The sequence below is a fragment of the Colias philodice genome, chromosome 3 (genome assembly GCF_061535455.1).
Source record: "Colias philodice isolate Cphi_HAF_F1 chromosome 3, ilColPhil1 Martin Lab GWU primary, whole genome shotgun sequence".
In the NCBI taxonomy this organism is placed as follows: domain Eukaryota; kingdom Metazoa; phylum Arthropoda; class Insecta; order Lepidoptera; family Pieridae; genus Colias; species Colias philodice.
In genome coordinates, this window is record NC_143088.1 from 1715701 (window position 1) to 1743341 (window position 27641).

At 35.1% G+C, this 27641-nt stretch overlaps 2 protein-coding genes across 5 annotated transcripts in view; one reads left to right on the forward strand and one right to left on the reverse strand.

Annotated features, from left to right (window-relative positions):
• The window catches only part of pot (zona pellucida domain protein papillote), a 75550-nt gene extending 55939 nt beyond the window's left edge, over window positions 1–19611 (forward strand). For 3 of the 4 annotated variants that reach the window (XM_089712653.1, XM_089712669.1, XM_089712661.1), the window contains 17 exons: window positions 1033–1169; window positions 2405–2488; window positions 2812–2949; window positions 5008–5144; window positions 5565–5770; window positions 6252–6410; window positions 7821–7959; window positions 8415–8565; window positions 9575–9685; window positions 10086–10195; window positions 10452–10726; window positions 10947–11173; window positions 11580–11804; window positions 12130–12275; window positions 12856–12984; window positions 13526–13653; window positions 19110–19611. In XM_089712653.1, coding sequence (XP_089568779.1) covers window positions 1038–1169; window positions 2405–2488; window positions 2812–2949; window positions 5008–5144; window positions 5565–5770; window positions 6252–6410; window positions 7821–7959; window positions 8415–8565; window positions 9575–9685; window positions 10086–10195; window positions 10452–10726; window positions 10947–11173; window positions 11580–11804; window positions 12130–12275; window positions 12856–12984; window positions 13526–13653; window positions 19110–19183 — 2571 coding nt within the window. In that variant the 5' untranslated portion in view covers window positions 1033–1037 and the 3' untranslated portion in view covers window positions 19184–19611. The remainder of the gene's footprint in view (window positions 1–1032; window positions 1170–2404; window positions 2489–2811; window positions 2950–5007; window positions 5145–5564; window positions 5771–6251; window positions 6411–7820; window positions 7960–8414; window positions 8566–9574; window positions 9686–10085; window positions 10196–10451; window positions 10727–10946; window positions 11174–11579; window positions 11805–12129; window positions 12276–12855; window positions 12985–13525; window positions 13654–19109) is intronic. The other variant, XM_089712677.1, reaches the window with a different exon arrangement.
• Window positions 19612–20760: 1149 nt separating this feature from the next.
• The window catches only part of PsGEF (Protostome-specific GEF), a 50683-nt gene continuing 43802 nt past the window's right edge, over window positions 20761–27641 (reverse strand). Inside the window, exons 26-32 of the mRNA XM_089713905.1 lie at window positions 27182–27304; window positions 26874–27005; window positions 25375–25505; window positions 24839–24980; window positions 24248–24350; window positions 23473–23569; window positions 20761–21745 (exon numbers count right to left, since the gene is read on the reverse strand). Coding sequence (XP_089570031.1) covers window positions 21668–21745; window positions 23473–23569; window positions 24248–24350; window positions 24839–24980; window positions 25375–25505; window positions 26874–27005; window positions 27182–27304 — 806 coding nt within the window. The 3' untranslated portion in view covers window positions 20761–21667. The remainder of the gene's footprint in view (window positions 21746–23472; window positions 23570–24247; window positions 24351–24838; window positions 24981–25374; window positions 25506–26873; window positions 27006–27181; window positions 27305–27641) is intronic.

Below are 27641 nucleotides of genomic sequence, written 5' to 3' on the forward strand. Positions count from 1 at the left end.
TAAAGTACAGGGAATTGAAAATGAAAAAAAAAATCACTGAAATTAAAGTAGGTAGGTAGTGACTGAAGTTAAATGGGTACGATAATTAATAAGATTATAGGTAACTAGCGACCCGCCCCGGCTTCGCACGGGTGCAATGCTGATACTAAATACATTACAGAAAAACTGTGAACGTTGTATATAAAAATATAGCGGCCCAATCCGGCTTCCGCCGGTACCGCCGCAAATGCTACATCCCGCAATTTTTAAATCTGTAATATCTTCGAAAATATTCACTTAAATCATACGGTGTAAAGGGCCATATAGATCTATATTAAATGAACAATGTATTCAAAGTATTTAATTGGTTAAGGATTAATGCTGTATTGGTTAAAATCGCTTCGAAAATTAGCCATTATTTGTCGTAAAAAGTAAATGTCAAAAAAAAGTTATTGTGGGTTATCCATAAGAGATAGACATATACCATCGCGGACTTTTCTGTAGACCTTTTCAATTTGTATAATACTTAGTACATTATTTTGATAAAACTCGTAGGGTTCAGCCTGCGTTTGCAATGTAAGCGGAAAAAATGTAATTTTTTACGACATCACATTAGAAACCTCAAAAATAACAGTACTTCTCCACTATTTAATGGGTGTTATTATACATATAAACCTTCCTCTTGAATCACTCTATCTATTAAAAAAAACCGCATCAAAATCCGTTGCGTAGTTTCAAAGATTTAAGCGTACAAAGGGACATAGGGACATAGGGACATAGGGACAGGGAAAACGACTTTGTTTTATACTATGTAGTGATAGTGATTAGATAATAGTAAATTGTTAAGTAAAATTGTATTTATTCATTCAAAATACATAATTTAGTTTACTTACGATGTAATCGATAAGTACCTATACTTATGTGATATACATTGCGAAATATTCTAAAAGTAAAGGAGGGTAGGTATGCATAAGAGGTAACAAAGAAATTAATGTATTCAAGGATTTGTCTTATAATTCCTACAAAAATATTAATAGAATATATCTATTTCAGAAAAAATGGCGCTATTTTGGTGCGCACTGGTTTGCGCGTTCGCCGCTGCGCAAGCGCAGTCCAACTATGGATCACAAGCGAACGACATCGCGTACCAGGGGGATGGCTTGCCGGAGCAGACCGTGCTTGATGGAAAGGTAATGTTCTTCTTCTTTTAGTTAATATTTCGAAAAATAAAAGTTAATACTAGTTGATGATAAAAATCAGTCCATATATCTTGAAATAAGGGATGTAAGTTACCCATGGTTCTGACCACGGGCATAGCTTACAGCCTATAAACTCTTATAAACGCTCATTCATCCGTTATCAGATCGCATACAGAAATTATTCTTTGTCTTAACGAGCGGTGCTACAACATTGTGCGGACCGTGGTACATTGTTACGGAGATTCCTGACAATCAGTACAACGCTCAAACGGACCGGCAGTGTGGCGAATAAACTAGCCTCTGGTGGACGTGTTTCCATTGTTAAGTTTGTAAATACGCAGTTTTTATATGCTGGAATAGCTGTTTGAAGTTAGGACATGGCGATCAATGACAAGCTACCTTACGGCTTACTTATGGCTATTTGCTTATATCACAGATTAGATATAAGATTTTCGGATGACTCACAACAGAAATAAAATCTTAGATTTACGATGAAACTAGTGTATTATTTTTAGGACATTTAGAAATAAAATTATATGGATCTTTTAAAGGTGGTCAAACCAGCTGCCAAACACCATAATACTAGTTGCGTCCAACTTATGTAATGATTTTATTATCCATGATTATTCATCAGGTGACTCACACCCTTGATTGTTTTTACTTAAAACAAAATAAGTGACACATTCGTCACATGTCAAATACCGTGACGTGTGTGAACGGAAACGGGCCCCAATGCTGATAACCGCTGGCAAATAATTAGTCGGCCAGATTTATTAAGACAGCAGACAGCGCTGCTAAATATAGGTACAGCTAGTTATATATTTTCAGTGGAAATACAAGACAAATAGGTACATCTCTTGTTTAACAGGAGCTATGTAGAGGGTCGTAAAATAAATGTAATTTATAGGTTTTTTAGGCTTTGAAGGGAACAAGATTGCCTTTAGAACGACGCTTAAAGTATTGTTAACTGACTTCAAAAAGGAGGGTTTAATGAGGTCAGGAGTCAAAGAAATAAAAAAAATCACGCACCTTAAAAATATTTTTTACACACACACACACACGACTTTATGTTACAGTTAAATATTATGTATAAATCCAATATCTTTGACTCTAACATACCTATAATTGTTTACAAGTTCATACTATACTCTACTGCAGTACTGCTGTACTATAAGTTCATAAAAGCAATTCCAATTTTTACTTATTATCAATTTATTTACTTTCAGGTCACAAAACTCGACGACCTAAGTCCTGTGATATTTTTAAATCGAACGAGAGCGGCGCTCAACTGTGCTGCAGGTTCTATGCAGGTAAAGATTAAAACAACTAGATACATATAATATTTTTCACCTATCTTTGTTATTAATACGTATTAAATATTATGCTTCTGTATCAAGGAGTCGAAAATAAAAACCCATTTTGACTATACGATTAGATTTTGACCACCGAAATGCCCAAATTTAAAATTCAAGCCAAGTATCATTATACTTGGCTTTGAATTGGCCAATGGGGTAGCTATATTGTTGAACATTTTGATTGTATGACATGCAAGTTTCCTCATCATGTTATCTTTTACAGATTAGAGCAGTAGGAATGTTATATATATATTAAATAAATATATGATTTTTTTCAGATCGAATTAAAATTCAACGAGAAATTCTATGGGATCGCGTACGCTGATTTCGACCGAAACTCCGCATGCCAAGTGGCAGGCAAGGGCGCTACTTCGTACAAACTGGAGTTGCCTCTGAAGGGATGTGGCACCAAACAGGTATTTGAGATAGTTTTAATACAAAATTATTAGGTATTATTTTTAAAATATGAAAAAAAAGTTATAAGAAAGTTGATTCATTTTAGTTCTTTATTTTGCAGTAATAATGAACAAAAAGTAAAAACTAAATATTTTACATTTTTGTTCATACAATACAAGATTAAAAAATATTTTTTCTTACTTATAATCATGTCTTATTAATATATATATTTTAATTACTTACTTACAATGTCGTGTGGCTTACAATGTCCTACGTGTACAATACAATAATGGCTTTAGGGTACTATTGGGGCTTCCGCGCTTCTGTAGCGCGTCTCAGATGTTTGCAAATTGCCAGACCGACGATTTTTACGCGATAATGAGGAAAAGGGCAGCATCTATGATGAGGAGAATGCGTGAGAGTTCCAATGGTATTCTGAAGACATTAATTGATAAAGTAGACGGTCCATTCCTTAAGCGGTGGGCAAATTTACATTGTATGCAATATAATAATTATGATAATGGATAATTTTTAATGGTTTTAATCTTGTTTTTTAATTGTATGATTTTGATTTGTATGTAATTTAATTATAATTTATGTATTACTAACATAGTTTCTAAGTTTAATGTATACTAAGTTAGTAATTATATCTAGTTAGTAATTATAATAAGTAGTAATTATATCCATAATTGTGTTAGTATTACTAACACAATTATGGATAATTATCTGAAAATAAATATATATTATTATTATTATTAATCATGCTCAAAAAAGTTTTTGCCAAAATTAAAGATTTTATATTATCTGTTTATAGGGATTAATAAATAAGACAGTACCAGCATCCGACCAATTAAATATTGCTCTGTAGCTTTTGGATTGCTCTTTCTTTGGTATTTATGATCTGTAATTTGAAAGTGGACGCATACGCTCTGTTGATTGACTGATTAGAATTTACGAGTGTAGCCATAGCGTTCATATTATGAAACCATTCCGGATTGCATAAGACCAATGTTATAGTGAATTCGTAATCATCTTCAATAATGCGTGGGCTACTGATGGATTTAAATTATTTTGAAAAGAGATGCTTTTTTAAGGCTTTACCCGGCAATTTCGACTATGTTCAACCTCTATAAAGTCTGGTACAACATAAAGCACAATACCGAAAAAAATATATAAAATAGGATGGTCTTTGATCTTTAATTGCTCGCGAGGAATTTTTTCCAAAGTTAATAGATTTCTAGAAAAAAAATGTGCCGTGGTCATCGATTTTTCCGCAAATACTCTATAAACTTCGTAACCTGCTGATTTAGAGCTCTGAAAATTTTATGTTTAATAAATTATCAGTTACACAACAGTCCCTGACGAGGATATTTTGTTTCACTGATTAGTATCTTTTTAAATACAAAATGCGAGGAAAAAAGAAGGTGCAGCGGGAGAGGTTTGAGATCCGTCAAGTATCCTCAAGGTTATTAGCGCATGTAAAAGCCTTAAAGTAAATAACTTTAAACTGGTTGACCCCCAAGTTCACCCCGCACATGTTTTCCTGGTGGGTTAACCAGGGATTTACAATATGTGTAATTTTGGATATTATTATATACCTATTATATAATAAATTTTGATTTTGAATTTGAATTTGATTTGATAGCTCCGGCCTCGCCATGGGCGGGGCACGCTGTAGGCTATAAGCGGGGCGTCACGGTGTAGCGTATTTCAAGCTATAGATACCAAATCATACTACGTCATCATCTTATTTTATTTATTTATTTAAGTAACATCACATCATACATTATATTAAATTTTACAAAAATGATTATTGAACAAATTATTATCTAAAATATATGACAATAACGGTGTACATAAATTCAGCTATGACATAACTTTTACAATTACTCTAAAACATGGTTTTAAAAAAATCACATGAAAAAACTTTTACAATTACTCTAAAGCATGGTTTTAAAAATATCACATGAAAACATGATGTGTTGTTTTAAGATGTTGAAGCTGATTAAAAATAATAAAAAGACAAAAAAGATTATCTTCATCATACATCTGGTAGCTAAATAATCCTTATTTTCCAGGACCCCCTCCGAGTATTCACAAACAACATAGTGGTGAGGTTCCACCCGGGGCTGGAGATGGATGGCGATGAGGTGATCACCATCGTCTGCAGATACCCACCACCCATAGTGGCTATCAACGAACCTTTGCTTGCTACGTAAGTTGATATAATTGGGGTTATACAGGTTGTTTGAATTCTACAAGTATATAGTGCACCTATTTTTTAATAGGAGATGAACGAAGCCACGTACGAACGCTCATCAAGAAATTGACGTAAGATAAGCCCTAAGAAATTTATCTCTAATGTATTGTAGTACTAAAAAGATTGTTTTGATTTTGAAATACTGTGAAAATTGTGTGTGGTTAACTTTACAGAAAAACGGTTCTTTTCCTTAAAAAAAGATGACCTGATTATTCTCACAATTTGTCAGTTCTTTGTATTATCAAAAGTTTCAGATGCTTTAAAAGTTTGTCTTTTTACGTTATTTACTAGACGCAGTTCACCATACCACTATAAATATTCTCTAATAATACTATTTTAGCATAATTATCTTTTATAATTATAATTCTTTTCCAGGAACGATGTACCCGGTCCACTCCCAGCGAAAGCTCCTCTCGCAGGAACCCACATTCTGATGATCATCTGCGCAATTCTCTTCTTGACTCTTCTTCTCTTGGGTCTTGGAGTCTCCTACTTGTGCTTGAGAAGAAGAGCTCTGCCAGCTCCGAGACGGTTGATTGATGACTCTTCTGCGTCTATTATTAGTAGAGAGAGTATTCAGGGTAAGTTTGGTTGTTTAGTTGCTGTAATTTTTCTTTATTTTTTAATACTGGGAGATTTAGGTCGAAAAAGAAAATAATGAAAAAAAAACATAAATAAATAACGTATAAGTTTGATCCTTGATCCGATGTGTTTTCGCGACTGTTCATTGATTATAGGTATTAATTTCAAATATGGACGATATGGATGGATGGATATTACTTTCGAAAAAGTTTGAGAAATATTTAAAGGAAAATTTCGTCATTCCTTGAATCAAATGCTTACATTTGTTTCTGTCACTGTTCTTTTTCTTTGATCATACCGGAAATTGGAGTTAGCTTATGAAAAAACCTTCGCAAGCAATCGAAGGGAAGCAATTGACCAAGATCTTCAATCTAAAATTGAACTTTATTTCCATATCTTACGTGTAGATCCCTCGAGTCTGATCAAATTACCAGTATCAAAACATACCACGCTAATTCCACCCTTATTCCCTTCCCACAGAGGTGAAGATCCCCCGCGCACACCCAGTGTACCCAGCAGCGGAAAGCGCAAGTGTGGCCTCAGATACGATCCCATCAGACTACCCGTCAGAGACGCCAAGTGAAGCGGAGCATGCACATGCTAATGCTGGCTTTATGATCGATGAATATCAGAGTGAAGGTAAGATATTTGTGTATTTTTATAGTGATTTTTTTTACAAAACTCTTTTCTTAAAGAAATGTCTCATCTAGCATCTAGCTAGGCTAGGTAGTCAGAGAAACGAAGTTCTCAATCCTATAAATTTATCACCTAAAAATAAATTTTCATCTTGAAATAATTGTATAAAAAAATCGTTACAAGATATTATTAATATCGTAGGTGAATGTAAAGATATAAAATAATTATAATAATGACTTATCTCTCAGAATGTTCAATAATGAAAATATACTTTATAAATTATTTAATCAGTTTGAGTAAATAAATTGTATATATTATAATTTATTTACTCAAACTGGTATTATTATTTATTGTTTATTCGCACAATAATACCTATTGATAATTCTAAAATTAATTTTAAATGATGCTTAACATCAATTGATTCAAAGATCCTTCGAATCGAATATCTAAAACTTATGTGTGCCAAACTAAAACCAGATCTATAACAAGAAATTTGCCTTTTAACTATTTATAAATGGTCCTTCAAGCCGGATCTGTAACAATCTATGGCTTAAACGTAACGTAACAACAAACTGGATATTTAAAACCAATATATCTAAATAATCTATCAAACCCGAATTAATGTACCCATTCACTAAATGGCTTGAAGTCCTCACAGCCGGAATTAATGTAGCTTATACCTTCTGACTATACCCATTCATCAAATGAACCTACAAGCTAGAATTAATGCAGATCATTCTCTCTTTATTAATTCATTAAATGGTCCTTCGAGCCGGATCTAAAACAGCCTTTTAACGAGAATAATCTTATTATTATTGGAATTAATGTACTGATTATAGTCGTTCATTAAATGGACCTTCAAGCTAGAATTAATTCAGTTTATATTCACTATTATACCGTAAAATGTTACGGTCAAATTTAATAAATGAGTATTTTTCGAATGGTCGTTCGAGTAGGAATAAATGAACTTATACCTACTGACTATACCCATTTATTAAATGGTCCTTCAAGCCGGATCCATAATAACCTGTCCGTAAATAATTAAAATTGGGATTCGTCCAGCTTTTATTCACTATAATCATTCATTTACGGTCCTTCGAGCCGGATTTAATGCAACTTATACCGACTTACTATACCAATTTATTAAAAAGTCCTTCAAGCTGGAAATAACGTACTTTCACCTCACTATACCTATTCATGAAATGGTCCTTCAAGCCAGATCTATAATAACCTATTCCTTAAATAATTAAAATTGGGATTCGTCCAGCTTTTACTCACTATACTCATTCATTTTACGGTCCTTCGAGCCGGAATAAATGCAACTTATACTCCCTACCTATATTATTTTATATCACGGTTCTACGAATTATTAATGCAGCTTACACTTTAACCAAACATAACACCACTAACCAGGCTACCACGAGTCTCAGTCCCGCTCGCGTGCAGGCGCGGCGCCGGCGTTCGACGTGCGCGTCCGCGTGCAGCGCCCGCCCGCACCGCCCTCGCCGCAGTCAACTATAACTACTACGGAGGTCGATGGTGGGAGTATGAGGTGGGATTTGTGATTTGATTGAGTATAATATGGTCGATTTTTATTGAATTGAAAATTAAATATCATAAATGTTGTTTTTGTGGTTATTAATAGTTTTTTAGATGTTTGAATTTCGAATTATTTATATTGAATGTTACATATTGAAAAAAAAAAATTACTAATAATATATATTGGCTGCTGCTTTATTTACCCCTAGCGGTTATTGTGCATAAAACAGTCGATCAGTTTAGTAAGTAATCAGTGAAAAGTCCCGGTTTAAATGTTATCTAATAATGAAGAAAACACAATTTTAGTCTTTTAGACATTGTTTTATGGATGTTGATAACTGTGGTTGGACCATTGTGTATAAATTCAATTTTGTCAATGCTGGTAATGGCTGAAAAGCCCACATGCAGACAATGTTCTAACTGACAAATCTTAGCCAAAAATGACACTACCCAACACCAAATTCACAGACAAACGCTAATAGAAGAGCACGAGCGCCAAGAATCAGTGCGCACAGTATCCCCTGGCGCGTTACCGCTGCCAGCTCGAGCAGCGCACGCGCAGCCGCCGGAGCGCCCGCCGCGACCGCCGCTGTATACTGAGGTGCAGCGGGAGAGACAGGTATGTGTGGGTGTGTGATACGGTGGAGGATGTGTGTGTGTGTGTGTGTGTGTGGGTGGGTGGAGACTCGGGACGGTGGAGGATGAGTGTGTGTGTGGGGTGGATCGAGACTGGTACGGTATAGGATGAGTGCCAAGAGTCAGTGCGCACAGTATCCCCAGGCGCTCTACCGTTATAAGACGAGTGTGTGTGTGTGTGTGTGTGTGTGTGTGCAGGGAGAGAAAGTTTGAAATGAATACCGTGCCTTGGGATTTGTGATAATTATTTAATGACAGACAAAAATGGGTGATTAATTTATATTGCATGTTTAATGTGTGTAACAGTAACTTCTTTCACAATTAACATTTAATCACTTTTAATAATAAAATGTGAACGTCATAATATTTTTTTGTTTGTTTATGTCATTCGTTGAAATATGTGGTTTAATCAATTTCTTTAGTTTTCTTCATTTCTATAATTATAATAATAATTTAAGTTCTTACAATGCACTTCAAACGAATTCACCAACACATCATGAGATTATGGGGAAAACCGTATTTCCCACACTTTCACCCATACAGTTGATCTTTTCTATAGTCAATTAATAACTATTCACACATACAATCATATGATGCACACACACACACACACACACACACATGTATGAAATCCAATGTTAGTAGAGGTTCAAAGGCTCTATAATATTATGTTTCACTGATCGATTTTTTTCACGGACTCGTTAGTAATCAGCCTCTTTGTCTACTGCCAGATCAAGATATATAAATTTTTTGTTAGTACCTACTGGGGATCGAACCCAGGATCCCACGCGTTAACCATTGTAACAAATTTCATACTATAATTTTTCACAATTTTTGATTGATTGCAAAATTGATCGTAATTTGTATCACCAAATTCTGTCAAAAATAATACAAAAAACCTTCAATTCGATTTCTTACAAAACACTAGCACAAATCCATTTCATACATCTGTGTTCACCTAACAAGTGTTGACCATCATTGTCACTAACCAGGAGTGGTCCCGTCGTCCGAGGTCCATAGTATCACTGAACACTGAGATGACAGACACACATTCTGTCACGGAAGTGACGGACGGGTCACATGCCAGAATGTTCCATATTAAGGTAAGGTCACGTGTTTTTCATTTGCACTAAGTCATGTTTCGTTTTTTGTTAAAATAAATGTGGTTCAAGGGTGCTTTCAATTTATGCGATTTATTTAATTGAAAGCGCCATAAAGGTGTTACTAACTTCATAGGTTGGGAGTATTTTTTTACAGATCAATCCAAAACATCGTCCAGAAAGCTTTTTTTCTCAATTTGATTCTGTGGCTTATTAAACTGTTTATTGCAGAAAATGGTTTTTAAATAGTTTCACGGTGTTTACTAGTTTTACTACTGGCCATCAAGCCGCAAGAAGCTTAAACTGTGCGACATGGGGAGCTTCAAAATTGCTATCATGAAAAAAGCTTGCCAGTATTCTAAGATCAATAAAATTGATCCTGTAATTATTTTTATTTGTATAGAAGCCACCTCCACCACCTCCCGTTATGAGGGAACGCTTGGAGACGGAAGAACAGGAGATGCTGATGGAGAGCCTTGAACCTATGCCAGAAACGCCTATCATGCCTGCCAGGTACAGCATTTTCTGTGATAATGATTATTGACTAATTTTGTGTTATTTTATGATAACTAAAAATTATTAAGTACTCATTTTGAAAATTGTGGAGTGGAATATAAAATATTTTTTCATGTTAAAGTTGAATTAGTGTAATTATTGCCCCTTGTCCAAAACATATGACTATCCTTTTACAGTCCTTCCCTTGTGCTTCTAAAATCTCGTCCAAATCTGTATATAATTAATATTAAAATGCTAAATTCATCATCACCAGAAAACCAGAGATAACATCCCACGTGGTAGACGACGTGTTCCTCCGAACCATAACCGAGAAGAAGACCATAGAGGACATAGAGCGGCACAAGCGCCTAGTGACGGAGTACCAGCAAGTGCCGCCTCCAGCGCCGCACTTCGATGTGACGATCCGGAACCACACGCTCCCGGACTCGCATTGGGAGAACTTCTCGGATATAAGCTCCGCGTCCGGGATGACGCTGACGCCGAAAATGGAGAGGGTACCTATGTCGCTGCCGCCTCAGAAGTTTATTGGTGAGTGTAGTATTGTAGTTATTTAGGATTAAATAGTTTTGATGTCATCTCAGCTGGGTCACTTTGATTTTTTTAATTAAAGTTAGTATTTTGTGATCGAAGGTATAATAATGCAGGAATAGTAATGTAGACTAATTCCTTATTACTTCTGAAGTTTCTTCTAACGTCTCTTCCTAAAGAGACCATACATAGTCATTAAACAAAAATGTTGAACTTTTAGGTAAAGGCGGTCCAGACCTATTCTCCCCCGAGCTAATCAAGCAAACAGCCACAACCTATCAGCCATCGTCTCCTGACCTTCCACTACTCCCAGAACTGCCTCCAGCAAGGAACCCACTCTTTAGAGAAGAAGATGATGATGATGTACCGGAACCCACTCCAGCACCACCCGTACCTCCTAATTGGAGTGTGCTGACCAGGGTTTTGAAGACCGAGGCGCAGGATGAGGTAAATATAATATGATAATGAAGCTATTGTTTATGTATAGATTGTAACATTCATTATATTGTAACATATCGTGATGTTTCAGTTTATTTTCTTGATTCATTCATTTAGATTAACTGGATTAAATTCCTCAGTTATTGCAGATTTTTTCATTGAAAAATTGTATAGAGCAAAAAATAGGCATTGAGATCGATACGATATCGAAATCAATGCCTATTTTTTGCTCTATACAATTTTTCACTTTTCATTGTTAATAATAAGGTTGCTCCCGGTTTCCTGAAATCTAAGCAAGTTTTCGCATTGCCCTTTAGTTTAGAAACCTCTCCATTGTTTCAACATGGACATATTATTATTTTTTGTATTGTTATTTAGAATAAAGGATTTAATAAAACATTATATTAATCTCTAGGTGCTATCAGAAACCGAGCGCTCCTACCGCCTCACCCGCTCAGAGCGTCTCCGCTGGCGAGAACTCATAACCCACGAGAGCACGCTCCGCCGCGAGCTCGCACGTTCGTCAACGCGCGAGGACTTCACGCGACTGGCGCGCGACCAACGGTTCGCGCCCTTATATACCCCGCCCAAATGGGAGGTTATTATAAGGATACTAGCGCCGCCGCCGGATAAACCGAAGGTACTAACTTGATCAGTTATCAATTGCTTCCTTCACTATTAACTAATTTGTCTACAAATCCGATTCAATTGATTTGTGTTAAGGTCATTTTATTATTCACTCATTCGTAATTAACTAATCTCTCGAATGCAATGAATATGACAGCAATCAAATTTTAATCATTTTTTTAGATTTTTTCTACTATCAATAAATTTGGCTTAAAATTTTCTTGTAAACGGCCGTCTTGCTTGCATTAACTTCGAAGTCATCCTTAACTCTTTAGGGTAGTCGTGCTTAAATTAAGTTCTATAACCCATTATATTTAATTGTAAAATATATCTTCCAGAACCGTTACCGCAAGAAGAGCGAATGGGACTCCCGTTCCCGGCGCAGTTCCCTCCCCACTCTGTACGAGTACGACAGCGACGCGACCTCACTGAGGGAACCGCGCTCACGCAGGTCGTCGTATAGAAGCGATCATGTGGATATGAGGTGAGGGAGATTTTATCTTTATAATTATTTTTGATAACTGTTTAAACTACAGATTTTAAGTCTGATATTACCTTACCTAAAATAAATATTTTTCTTAGAGCCGAGTAAAAATTAATTTCTTTTGCACCATTTATTGACTTCCCATAATTATTTCTAATAACTTTAATTACGTCAGATAACTGGCTTGCACAGGTTTAATATATCTTTTTTATCACTTACTAGCTGTACCGCGCGGTTTCACCCGCGTGGCTCCGCTCCTGTTGGTCTTAGCGTGATAATAATATATATAGCCTATATTACTCGTGGATAATGTAGCTTTCGAATGGTGAAAGAATTTTTAAAATCGGTCCAGTAGTTTATGAGCCTATTCATTACAATCAAACAAACAAAGTTTTTCTCTTTATAATATTAGTGTACATCATGACGTGTAGATACTGTTTTAATATCTTTCTTATTCTTTTCTAGAATAAAATCTATTTACTCTTTATATGCTTTCTAACAATTTCTATGTCTTAACTTACGTTTTAGTATTATATTTTTAATAATCTATGCTTCAAAGTTGATTTTTTCAATATTTCAGGTCAATGTCAGAGATGATGGTGGACTACGCCCGCGAGCGCGCGGACACACACTCGGAGGTGTCGGGCACGTTGTTGGGACGGTACTATGATGACGATAGTGACTCGGAACATCAGTATGGGCAGAACCCGTGAGTTTATTATTATTGAAGTGAAAACTTCTTTAGCGGCGTTGGGTATAAAATCTTAAACTCGCGTCAGGACACGTGACCTGATCGAAGACGGATGGATATCAAACATGCTCAACGTTAATAATCAAGTTTTCACTTCTGCCGGCACTCCCGGAGTGCAACCCGTCTTTTTTTTCAGACTGTTAAAGGATCTTAGTTTAATAATTATTATATTTTGAACTTTTTTAGTTTACATTCAGTTCGCTTTGGTAATTCCAAATTGTGTTAATAGTCATATTTCTTGACCAAGACTTTTTTATTCGCTGAAATGAATAGGAATTGCGTCTCCTATAAATCCTAGCGTGGTAATACTAAAAAAAAAAATATTTTTAAATTCGTACCAATAGATCTCAGATTTGACAAACAAATAACATTTTCAGCTTTAATAATACTACAAACTAGAAATAATAGTGGCAGAGTTGTACTTACTGTATTTTTATTTCTTCTGTTAGTGCAAAAGAGTAAAATAAACATAAATAATTAACATATAACTTTATTTCAGTTCATGGCGCAATTCCCTCCACCGCTCCGTAAGCCAGCCGTCTCTCGCGCGCTCCGCGACCGAAGTGACGGAACAGTGGACGGTGCCCGATGGTGACGTCACACCCACACCCGGACGGAGGATGAGAGGTGAGAGAGAGAGAGGGGAGAGAAGGAGAGGTAGTGCGGGAGGGGGAAGGAGGGAGAAGGGAGAGAGAGAAGGGAGAGAGAGGGGAGGGAGATGGGAGGGAGATGAGAGGGAGATGGGACGGAGATAGGAGGGAGATGAGAGGGAGATGGGAGGGAGGAGGAGGGAGATGAGAGGGAGATGGGAGGGTGATGGGAGGGAAATGGGAGGGAGATGGGAGGGAGATGGGAAGGAGGTGGGAGGGAGATGGTAGGCAGAGTGGAGGGAGCGGGGAGAGAGAAATGAGGGAGAGGGGAGGGAGATGGGAGGGATGGGAGGGAGATGAGAGGGAGATGGGGGGGTGGGAGGGAGATGGCAGGCAGAGTGGAGGGAGAGGGGAGGGAGAGGGGAGAGAGAAATGAGGGAGAGGGGAGGGAGAGGGAGAGGGGCAGGGAGTAGAGGTCCATATTCTTCTCCGTAATCCTTCTAGTGTATTAGGAGGAGACAAGAAACTTTTTTTTATATTTATAATTTATATAATATCTGTTGGGATTTGGTAATATTTTCAATAAAACTTCTTCTTTACAACCGATGTATTTATTAAAAGTTAAACGCGTTACATTACACAGCAGTACAGCACAGAGCAGCCATGAAAAAGACAGATAGCACCAAGTGTCAAAACGAGAAACTTCAAACATTTACAAAGACAGTTTGTACCATAGCATTCACAGATACACATAAACTACATTATAAATTTATATACTCAACACTCCCACCTAAATTTATAAGGTAGACATAACAACTTAACTGACGACTAAATGTTTTTTTTTTAAACAAACATAAAATATTCTAGTTAACTTCATACATTTTTCATAAAGAACAAAACATAACTCCTCTAATACATAAACTACAAACTGTTTTATTCCCAACTTACATACACTTTTTATTCCAAATTTTATATAAACTTAAATATTATTCTCAACTTACATACACTTTTTATTCTAACTTTATATAAAGTTAAATACTAGACACACTTATATGAAGTTTACAAAAGTTAAACATTAGGCACATTTATATGAAGTTTACATAACATTAAACATTTCTCATAATCTTATCTCTAATAGAATTAAATTTATTTGCTGGCAAAGCTTTTGTTAAGAAATCAGCTAATTGATTTGAACTCTCAATATATTTGATATTGACAATTTTATTTGCAACATTCTCTCTGATAAAGTTGTATCTTATATCTATATGCTTACTCCTTCTGTGAAACACAGGATTATGTATCAATTTGATTGTACTTTGATTGTCAACATTTAAAGTTATTGAGCCTTGTGGCTCCCCAATATCACAAAGAAATTGCCTAAGCCATAAAATTTCTTTAGCGGCTTCGCTAGCTGCCATATATTCTGACTCTGTTGTGGATAATGCCACAGTATTTTGTTTACGACTAGACCAAGTGACAGGACCTCCATTCATAAGAAATATATAACCTGTATTAGATTTTCTAGTATCCATATCACCTGCAAAGTCTGAATCAGAGTAACCAACTAAGTCAGCATTACCTTGATAAACAATTCTCATATCTTTTGAATTAATTAAATAACGTAGAATTCTTTTCACAGCTATAACATGTGAAGGACCTGGATTATTGACATACCTGCTAACAACATTTACAGCATAAGCTATGTCAGGTCTAGATATTGATGATAAGAATAACAATGCTCCCACTGCTTCTCTATATGGGAAATTAATAAGTTTATCACTAACTGTATTCTTAGACAATTTTACATTTACATCAGCGGGGGTACTGCTACCCTTAGCATCTAACAAATTGAATCTATTAATTATTGTTTCAATGTATTGACTTTGACTTACACTAATATAACCTTTTCCTTTATCTATTTCCATTCCAATAAATGAATTACAGTCTAAAGTCTTAATCTCAAATGTTTGCATGAATATTTTTATTATTTCAGATAAAACAACTTTACTTTTAGCCAGTAACAAACCATCATCAACATAAAGAATTAATATTACTTTAACATCTTTAAAATATCCTACAAATACACAATTCTCAGATGGACATGGTTTAAATCCATAAAAAGATAAAAAAGAACTAAATTTTTCATTCCAACATCTCGATGATTGTTTAAGACCATATATAGATTTAACTAACTTACATACTTTTGAAGACTGTGTTTCCAAACCCTCGGGCACCTCCATGAAAATTTCCTCGGAGAGCTCACCATACAGGAAGGCCGTCTTCACATCAAATTGCTCGATATGCAGTTCATCTCTCGCAGCAATGCTCAGCAACACCCTGATGGAATCATACCTGCTAGTAGGGGAAAAAATCTCATTATAGTCTTCGCCCTTGACTTGTGTGAACCCACGTGCACACAGTCGTGCTTTGAATCGTACTATTTCTCCATCTCTATTCTTCTTTATAGTGAACACCCATTTACAAGAAACAGGCTTCTTCTCAGTTCGATCAGTTAATATCCATGTTTTATTTTTTTCATGTGACTGAAGTTCTTCATCTATAGCTTTCTTCCATAGGTGAGAATTTGGACTATTCATTGCTTCTTCATAAGTGTTAGGTAATTCTAATTCAGTTATATTTACTTCTAGGTTTCTATTCCGACGTGGACGTAGTGTGATGTTTCTCTGTTCTTCCTCTTCCAAACATATACTTCTTGGAGGGATATAAGTTACATCTAAATCCTCTGATCTCTTCATACTATCATCAGTACTGCTTTCTTGAAACTCATCCTCTGGAGTAGACCTTGTAAAATGATCTTGATCTCTTTCTTGTGAAGCTGTTACTTCTACAAAACTTTGTTTTTCTTCTGGCATACTGTATTCATCGAATTTCACGTCCCGCGATATTATAATCTTTCTAGTATTTTGATCAAACATCCTGTAGTTCTCATGTTCATACCCAACTAACAACATCTTCACACTTTTCTTTGCAAGTTTCTTTCGCTTTTCTTTTGGTACATGTACATAACCAATGGACCCAAATATTCTTATGTGTTGCAAGTTAGGCTTAACTCCATGCCACAGTTCAAATGGTGTAACATTTCCTGTTTGGCTTGATGTACCTCTATTTAATAAATATATTGCACAGTTGACAGCTTCTGCCCACAAGTTTAAAGGAATGTTTTTCGCATACAACATAGTTCTTGCACTTTCCATGATTGAACGCATCTCTCTCTCTGCTCTCCCATTCTGTTCAGGGGTATAAGGGGCAGTACGTTCATGTGTTATTCCCTTTTTCTCCAGATATGATGTAAATTCTTGGTTCACATATTCACACCCATTATCTGTATGTAATATGTGCAAATCATGTTGAAATTTGTTTTTCACTATTGCATTATACTTAAGAAAACATTGAAATACCTCGCTCTTATGCTTTATGAAGTAAACATGGCGGTAGCTTGTAGCTCCATCTTTGAATAAAACAAAGTACTTCATACCAGACACAGAAAGTTCTTCTATAGGGCCACAAACATCACTGTACACAATTTCACCAGGCTGTGTTGGACCTCTGGTTGATTTACAGAAAGGGCGCCTTGCTTGCTTTCCATACTGGCACGCTTCACAAATAAAATCCTGATTTCCACTCAATGTAACAGGAATTATACCATTTTTACACATATTCTGAAGTTCCTTCACATTTAAATGTCCCAATCTTTCATGCCAAACTTTTATATCTGTTTGCACAAAATTACAACTTTCTTGTTTTATTGTTTTGACATCTAACTCATATAGGTTAGTTTCTGATAGATATGCCATCATAACAACAACATTATTCTTCATAATCATTGCCTTTTCATTGCTCTTCATTATCATATATCCTTTTCTTGTCACAGCACCTTCCGAAAATAAGTTTCTTCTCAAGTCGGGTACATACAAAACATTTTCAAGTTTACACCTCTCCCATGAACCATTAACCTTTTTGTCTATCAGTACAGTTCCTTTACCACATATTTTTATATTCTGTTTGTTACCCAATTTAACAGAATTGTTCTCTTGGCACTCGTTAAACTCACAGAAGTAGTCCCGCTTGAATGTCATATGCATTGAGGCTCCACTATCAAGAATCCATGCCTCTTCATCATGTTCCTTCAGTGCAGCGCTGAAAGCCAACATATTGTTAGGTTTCTTATCATGCTTTCTCTTTGGCAGTCTGCAGTCTCTAGCGAAGTGGCCTCTTTTGTTACAATTATAGCATATGAATCTATGACTTGTTTTTTGTTGATCTTTTGAAGTTTTCTGTTTATTTTCACTTCTTGATATGAAATTACTTTTTGATGTCACTAATGCTGTCTCACTAACATTTATATCATTGGCAAGGCTGGCTTCTTCATCTACTAGCCGAGAAGTGAGGTTTTGAATTGTTTGACTTCCTTCATCAAGTGACAACCATGCCTGTCTGAGTGAACGGTACGTTGATGGTAATGTACTTAGAATTTTTGTCATAATTGCTGTGTCACTGATTTTCTCACCAGTCTCCCGTAGTTGCTTTGCCAAGCTTTCTACCTTGGACACATGCTGTGCCATAGTATCGTTGCCATTATATGAATATTGATAAAATTTTTCATGAATCAACATCTTGTTGTATTCAGATTTTTGTTCATAGATAGCTTCTAATTTTGACATAACTTGTTTAGCAGTCTCGCAGTTTTCTATTAAAGATATTTGGTTTAAATCCATGGACGATGTCAGAATGAACATTGCCATGCCATCATCTTTGTCCCATTGCACTTGCGAACTGGTTTCCGTAGGTCTTGCCTTCTCGATATTCAATCCTTTTGCTCGTAATGCACATTTAACTTGAAATTTCCATTGTTTAAAATTTCTTCCGTCAAACTTCTCAATTTTCATTGAGTTCGCGACCTCCATTTTAGGTTAGTTTTTACACCGGTTGTAATCTTGCTCTTTTATAGATTTCTCTTATTGAAAATATATTTTAAATATGCCTGGGCCCATAACCTGTTGGGATTTGGTAATATTTTCAATAAAACTTCTTCTTTACAACCGATGTATTTATTAAAAGTTAAACGCGTTACATTACACAGCAGTACAGCACAGAGCAGCCATGAAAAAGACAGATAGCACCAAGTGTCAAAACGAGAAACTTCAAACATTTACAAAGACAGTTTGTACCATAGCATTCACAGATACACATAAACTACATTATAAATTTATATACTCAACAATATCAAAACATAAATATTCAAACATAAACACATTACATCCATACTAATATTATAAATGCGAAAGTAACTCTATCTGTCTGTCTGTTACTCAATCACGCCTATTCTACTTAACCAATTTGCATGAAATTTGGTATGGAGATATTTTGATACCCGAGAAAGGACATAGCCTACCTTTTGTTGCGAAATATGTACCACGGGCGAAGCCGGGGCGGACCACTAGTATTATTATATATTTAACAATTCCTTTATAGGGCCACAAGGATTGACGACTTTCACATCGTCTGAAGTTCGGACATTCCAAGCGACGAGAGAATGGCGGGAATAAACGCAGCTGTCAAAATAATTTCCGAACGAATAATACTCTTGTACCTACAGGAAATATTTCAAAAGCATCCATAGATAGTCACGCGTGAAAAAAAAGCTGTTTCGAAATTTTTTGGATTTTGAAATTGTTTTCTGTAATCATAGATGACTTTTTGTGAAATCAAAGTATAGTATAATATATCATACCGTCAGAACTATCAATGTTTACACCAAGGTTTACACACATAAATAACGATAAATTATGATAATAAACTAAAGACAAAAATATCTATGGTGTCAATGTGTCTATATTGTCTATGGTTTGTAATATTATATCAACAGCGAAAGCTGAATAAAAAGCTCATTTCTTTGTGATAGTTAATCACTGCCTTTATGTGACAATAAAATCTATGTTGAATTTGTGATTAATCAATTTATTTTTTACTGAAATTTGAATTCTCTGAAATCTATGTTGAATTTGTGATTAATCAATTTATTTTTTACTGAAATTTGGGAATCTGAATTCCGGCCAATTCTTATTTTCTAGAATAAAATCTATTTACTCTTTATATGCTTTCTAACAATTTCTATGACAATGGAATCTCGCATATTGTTAAGTTTTAAAATAACAAATGATTATAAATAATAATTAATAGGTACGTAACTAATATTATTCTCGTAGTTCTTCCATATTTAACTAACATTGTGCCAATTTTTAATGAAATATTTACAGATTATACTATACAATGTACAAGCTATAATTAAAATAAATCAGATGTTTCTAAAATAAAAGAATATTTACTTCCTGTTACCAATACTATGACTATAATAAGAACAAATACTGTAAAATAAGTTGCCTGTTTAGAAATAAAAAAGTATAGATTGACATATAAATTGGCGCCAAAATTGTTTTTTTTTATCAGAACTGTCAGTTGATGTATATTTTTAATTTAAGTCTGACAAACCTGCCAGTGCCTATTGCTTCTAATTTCGTGCTTATATTTTAGCTGTAAATAAAATAAACGGATTGTACCTAGCGAATGAGGCAAAAAGTACTTTTTTAAGCGCGTTTTCTTATTTTGCCTCCTTTGCTATGTGAGTTTGGATTTATGAAAGGGTTAAAGTCACGGTTTTGTAGATGATTATAACGTGGATATTTTTTACGTTTATTTTGAAAATATTGCTGAATTTAATTGTAAGCACCAAGCCATAGCATTAATAATGCAAACGATTGTAAAACAAAAGTTTCATTTTGTAAAAATGAAGCCTTGTTTTGGGGTGCTAAGGATAGATAGAATATATTGATTATAATAGAATTAAACACAAATGTATTTACCTACCAATTAATTAGATTACTTGATGAATTTAATAAATGTACTTACATTCCAATTAGATTGTTTTATTTGCTTTTCCCCTACTTTGAAATTATAAATTCGGCGGTAGTTTTATTAAATAAGTATGTAAACTTGAGAGATTTTGATGAAACTTAGCCAATTGATAGATTTAACTTTCGAGGGAAATTGAAACTACTTTTGTAGAGAAAGGTAAGTATGAAGAATTGGGGAATGACTGAAAAATGAAAAATATAATAGTATCGAGAAATTTATTTTTCACCTTTGAAATATGACACAAACAAGATTTTAAAAATTGATCTGGTTTAAAATTAATAAATTCGTCACATTTAACTACAAAAAACAGTTCACAGATTATCGCGAGACGCAAATACAAGCTGTTCATAGGCAACTGGTTGAACACGCAATGTTATCATATTAAAAATTATTTTACACATTTTTACAGCTTCTCCAAGCCTTTTGTTCACTTGTGTAAGAAATATTAGTATGATAATATCGTTAATGTAGTTGGGCAAATATAAATATCTTGTTCTGTCTTTCTTTGTCTATTTTCAAAATAAATTTATCGTAGAAAAAAGTTAACACTTTAAATGTTCAACCAGCCAAGGAATAATAAATTTAAAAATGTATATAGATTTTCTAAATATGTAGCCACCCAAAGGACCAGCTCTTCAAAACTAGAATGAGAAGGACGTCTAAAAAGATGAATTATTATATGAAACGATTTACTTTCTCAATAGTCAACAGCGTACGCATTAAAACAAGTAACTATACAAAGTTTTAAGCTTAGTACAAATTATATATCTATGTTACTATGTACAACAATGTATGAGAAACATTAGACCGCTCTCACAGTTTCCACACTTTAGGCCTTACAATTTGTAACACCTATCTACAATATTTAAGCCAAGAGCCTACCTACGATATGAAGAATAATCGACAGGTCCCATTCGTTCGTAATTTTGGCATTACTTACGTACCTGACAACATTTGGCATTCCCTTTACTAAAAGTCCATTATTTTAAAAATTCACTATCCACACTTCCCTAACCTCTTTAAAATGTCCGTAATGGCAACACTTGCACTAACTACCTACTCTCTGTCACCTCTAAGTCTTCTATTATTATCTGTGAACACTTATGTTTATAACGTCTTTAGATTTGGCTGATGGAACCACAAGATTGTCTTCTCCGGGTCACTTGTTTCCAAAATCTTTTGTCGAATTGTCTTTCCTGCAAGAATTTGTATTAATAACAATATATACTTGATGCGTGCCTTGTAAATAATGTTCAAAATTGTTTAGTGTTTTAGTCTGACTATATTGTGTAATTATAGTGGTGGGAAGTGTCATTTATACGATTTGTATTATTATGGGATTGTTGAAGTATTAATATAAATGCAACATCGAGCAAAGTACAAAAATATCTAGAAATATTGTGTTGGAAAGGATAGGGTTGCAAACAAGCAGGGCGAAATAAAAGCGCTATGAATTTGATTAAAAATGTATTTCTAGAACATTAGTTCCAATAAATGGACAGATTTAAACAAGACGGTCGATTAATAGGCTGTTGATAAGCTGGATTTAAACTTCTCAGCCAATTTTGACGTATCATCTTCTACTTAATCTATGGTATTTAATGTACATTTTGGCGGGAAAACTGACACTTTTTTGACAGGTTTGGTTGTCAGTTGAAGAAGATGATACGTGTTATGGTAACATTCTCAAAATAACCTAGGCAAGAGACTGTTTAGGTTTTCTTACATTTTCAATGTTAATTATTAATGCAATATGTACTTGTGCTAAAACAGTCTGTGCAAAGGTTACAACGCGAATTGTCCCAGAAAACACCGCTATTTAACTATAAAATAAGCAAAGAACAATTGACCAAATGTCAAAAAAGACACATTGCACAACAATTTTTAAAATTAGCAACAATTTTAGCGAAATTTTTCGAAAATAACAGCGTACGATTGTCGTACATTAACAATCTTATTACCTATTAGACCATATTATTGTAGCCGATTTTGAATTCCGTACAATTCTGCTAACAAACTTTGGAGTATCTCAATTGTCCTTGTATTAAAGAATTTTATATTTCCTACCATTATTAAAACTATGAAACTACTTAAGTGCTATCTTCACCTTAAAAATTTGGTGCTTCTTAAAGTGTACCAAAGCTCAGATTAATGAAATACGATGTAAGGTGAACCGTCTTTTATTTATTGTACCGATCAATTATATCCTAATTAATAGAAAAAAAATGCTTCCACAAAGAGTAAGCTCAAAAAGACTAGAAACAGTTGGCAGTTAAAGATGCGAGTTCCGATACCAGCATTCAGAGAATGTTTCCAAATTCATATAAAGACAACCTCGAGAAATCGTATACATTCGACAAAAATACTCCTAAAACATTTGAGCTTAGTCCTTGCTTGCACTCAAATGCACTCAATATCTATCCAATGATTATTTTAAGCAAAAAGGTGTCGTTAGGTTATTAGAGTTCCGGAAATGGCACTACGAAATGTGGTTTATAAGCCATATTTTGCTTCAATTGTCTCTTAGCTCACGATAGTTCAATCATGCCGTCTGAAAGTCTTCTAGTGTGCGTTAGTGTGCCGTTCATCCTATCTACACCTTTTTACTTATAATTGGCCCTCTTCACGATGGGCAGCGTTGGGCAAGTAGAGACAATCACGATAAAGTATAGGGCCTAAATGTGTATGATCGGCTGCCATTGTAGATGTTTATCTTATGTTTATTCATAATCACCGTAATGACGGCAAACATAGATCATTGGGCCAACGCTGTCCAATGTGAAGAGGGCCTCTTATTTCATCAACCAAACTATTAAATGCATTTGCGTGCGACCTGAAAGATAGCAAAGGAAGGTTAAATCCAGCGGGGTGCTTAGATATGGCCATTGACAAAGCAGATCTTGTAATAGCCGTGGTTGCTCACAGTGGTGCGGCGCGGGGAGAACGGGCGCGCGCTGTTCAGTACGAACGGCTCCCGGCGGGGGCTATCGGACGACGCGCGGCGTCGGAGGAAACCCAGACTGGAAGTGTTTGTCGATGGATCAACAAATGTTTTAAACTAAATAGTATATTGTATTTATTTATAATGCTTGTGGTGATAATATGACGAGTATGCAATTATTATAACTGTACATAACCCGTATAATATGCGGGTCATGTACAGTCAGTCGCTCGCGAACTATAGTAAAGGATGCACAATAAAAAATATTAGTACTCAAAAGTTTTATTATTAAATAGCCCCAAAGAAGAGCTCCATAGAACCTTAAGACTTTATTGTATAAACAAGAAAGGACATAGCAGAAAATGAACAATAATGTATCTTTTTTTAAAAGAATTGGTCAAAGTTTTGCGATTTCGAAACATTTAGTATGGTACTTTTTTTCTTTGCACTGCACATTTGTACAAAAGAAAATGGCACAGAAAATTACATGCCAGCAGAGCAGGCTGGCTTGTCTTGTAAGGCATATTATTTTAGCATACCATCACACATCTTAAAATAATTTGACAGTCCGATTCAAAGAGAAGAAAAAGTCGAATATAAAGATTAGTGTTAGTATTTTCCACATATAATTTGGTGCTTCAAGTGTATATTTTAAAGTCAGTTAATTAGTATATCAGTAAAGTAAGATTGGTTTAATATCTTTATCGAACTCTATAATATATCCTAAATATTCATATGAATAAGTATAAATACTCACATCTTCCCGTTCTGGCATTGAGATCGCGTCCGCGAACGCATCGTCTGAGCTTCCGCTCGTGCCAGTTGCTCCATCTCCATAAGTTTCGTTTCGTTTTCTGGAGCTGTGGATGATTTTGAAATTTGTTTGTTACTAATTTATTCAGTATTGTTGGTTGATTGTCTTTATTGTTTTAAGAAATATTGTATGTATCTCAATAAGTTTTTTCTATATCGTTTATTCGTTTTCTTTTCAACTTGTGGCGTTTTCTTTATTAGTTTGGTTATTTCAGATTTTGTTAATAAAGATGTAATAAATATTTAAAATGCTCAAAATTATTATTTTTCTGATGTAGAGATAGAGCTAATCACAAGAACACTATCTTGATTAACTATTTATTGTTATAACTTATGACTGTAATTTCATAAGTTCACCCAAGAGTTCACCCATAAAAGTAATTTTAATAAGCAATAGTTTTATAAACACATATTCAATATCAGTGAAAATTGAACAGTAAAGCAATGGACCTTACCAAGTATCTACAAAACTGTGCGAACTATTAGATGTTCAATAAAAAATAATAATGTTAACGCTATAAAACTAAAAACTTACCTTTCCAAGCATATACAGAACTGTGCGAAGTAGTATGCGGGGCGGTGCGGCGGCACAGCGTCACCGCGTCCGCGCTCGCCACGCGCCGCACCAGCGACCGCTGGCACGCCGCGCGAAACGACCAGTGGTCGGACCCGCCACCCTACATCACATAACATCCATATTATAAATGCGAAAGTAACTCCGTCTGTCTGTCTGTTACTCAATCACGCCTTGGGGCCCACGCCACGCCGTGGGGTCGCTAAAATCTCTTTAAGACAAAACCTATCACACAACGTAACTATTTAGTTATCTGTGTACAGCAGTTAGTCTGTTTTATAAAATAAATAAAAATAAAAAATAAAATAAAATTGATTTATTTCAGGAGTTCCATACAAGAACATTCAACTTCAAATAAAAAAACAATACATCAAATTAAAATAAATTTAATTTGACCAATAATAAAATAATAAAATTTGATATAATTTGAAATTGAAATTTGAAATAAAATAATTGTAATTAGCTACTTCAATCAAAAATTATTTTATAAATCTCACCAAGGACTTCTCTTGCTCCGCCAGCATGTCCCTCCCCCGGTCGAGCGCGAGGCGCATCTCCGCCCGCGGCGTGAGGCGCTCGGGCGTCGCCGGACGGTCCGCTGCTGCTGGCTCTGGGACTGCCTCCGAAGCTGAATTGTTTGTTATATCTTCTTTTTTAAATTAAATGTTTTGTAAAATTGAGCTTAAGTCCATAACTTTCGTTGTTGTTTTACTCGTCACCAACGATCGGTTAATAAGGTCCAATATTCTAAGAATTATCAAGTACGCAAATGTCAAATTACCGTCTTTGTTATTATAATTTTTGTAACTTTGTGAACGCTTGTATCACACTTGTATTATTGTGAATAATTAGCTTATATTACATAGTGGGAAGATATTATCGTCTAAGATACAGGCTCGGCCTAGTTTAGACGATAATGTCCATAGTTTTAAGTATTGTGTTTATATAAATTGAGTGGCATACACAGTGTAATATTGAAGGTATGGATAAATAAAGATTTTATTTATTATTTATTATATTTTATTTATTATATGTCAAATGTCTTTAAGGCGGAAATGTATTGAATGTTTTATTGTTTAGAATAGGAGGATCAATTTAGTATTTTTAAATCAGTGAATGAAATAGTTTCAGACGATGAATACGTTATAGCAGAAAAAAAGCAAAGAAAAATAAATATATAAAATAACAGTGATATAAATAATGGTACGGGAGCCAGGTGCAAATTTGGTTAATTATTTCCTCTCAAGAGATAATTCGTCAGACGCCTCAGAGTATAGTATTATAAAGCCTCGTGAACGTCAGCTGGCGCTCGGTTGGGGGGGGTGAGCGGTTGTAGCTTCCCACGCACGTAGGAAAAAAAATACATTCATTCATTCATTTCCTCTCAGCTAAAAATTTGTCAAATTGTAGCTAACCCAATATCTCAACGAAAAAAAAAAATCAGCTGGTTACAACATGGTGTATTATACGTCAGCTGGTGTCTCGAACATGAAAGAAAAAAATTTATTTTCCGTGATTTCCTCTCAAACAAAAATTTACATGATGATAGCTTAATATATGTAACTGTGGATAAATATATAGGTCAGCTGGCTGTATCTTGGTGGAAAAACCGTCAGCTGATACGGGAGGCTACAACCGCTCTTCCCCCCAACCGAGCTCCAGCTGACGTTCACGAGGCTTCATAATACTATACTTTGATGCATTTTACTAATTACCGCTTGAGAGGAACTTGGTCATAAAATCTGTTCCTGGCTCCTGTACCATAAATAAAGAGAAAGATTTTATGCTACCGTTAAATCAATAATTTCACAAATTCACACTGAATTAAGAATAAGAGATGTTACAGGACCTAACGTATGGAAGTCAGATACTTATTCTTAAAAACATTAAAAACTACACGTTTTTGAGCTAGATAATTTTTACGTATGTTTATACTTTTTCTAAATATTTAACATTACTAATATTCTTGGTGAAGTTTATGTTATCAAAGTCCAACCTGGTGACAGCTGATGCATCGGTGTGGGGTTGTGTATGGTGGTGCGTTCGAGTGTGGAGGGGGTACTGGCTGAACTGAGCGAGTCCCGACGGCCGCCGCCAACAGACACTCGTTCCACATATTCTTTTGAAACTGGAAAAGAAGTGAATTGAGTATCTTCACTATTCAGAAGTTTTTGGTTCTAGAGAAGCGAAAGACATTCAGACAGAGAAAGTTGGATTTTCACCTATCTTGTGGCATTTCTTCCAATTTCTTTAAGCGATCTTTATATCTAAAACGAAAACTTATCGCTTTTTAGTAGTACTAACCAGATTGTAAGGGTATCGAAGGCACTTCGTTGGTAGGAGTCCGGTCTGGACTCAGGTCGCATGCGGCGCCACGCCCCGCGCCATCCACCGCGACCTCCGCGCCGCGCACACCGTCCCCTGCTTCTGGAATAGTACTTATCATGACGAACCATTTGTTTTCAGATGAAAAAGGATAGATATCCTTACGTGCTTACTAGCTCTTTTTTATCTGTTACTTAAAACAGGTAATGTTTTGCAAGGATATCGTCCCGTTTTTTTTACACTGGAATATAGCTTATATTATCATAGAATTGGGCACCGTTATCAAGTTTGGCAAAGCCGGGATGAATGAAAAGTATTATTTTCATTTTAATTTAGTTAATTTAATTGAGTATATTGAGCATTATAATATTAAGCGCGATCAGGAGAAAGTGTTTTTCGTAGCATAAAATGTCGTTATTATAACTATACATATAAAAAA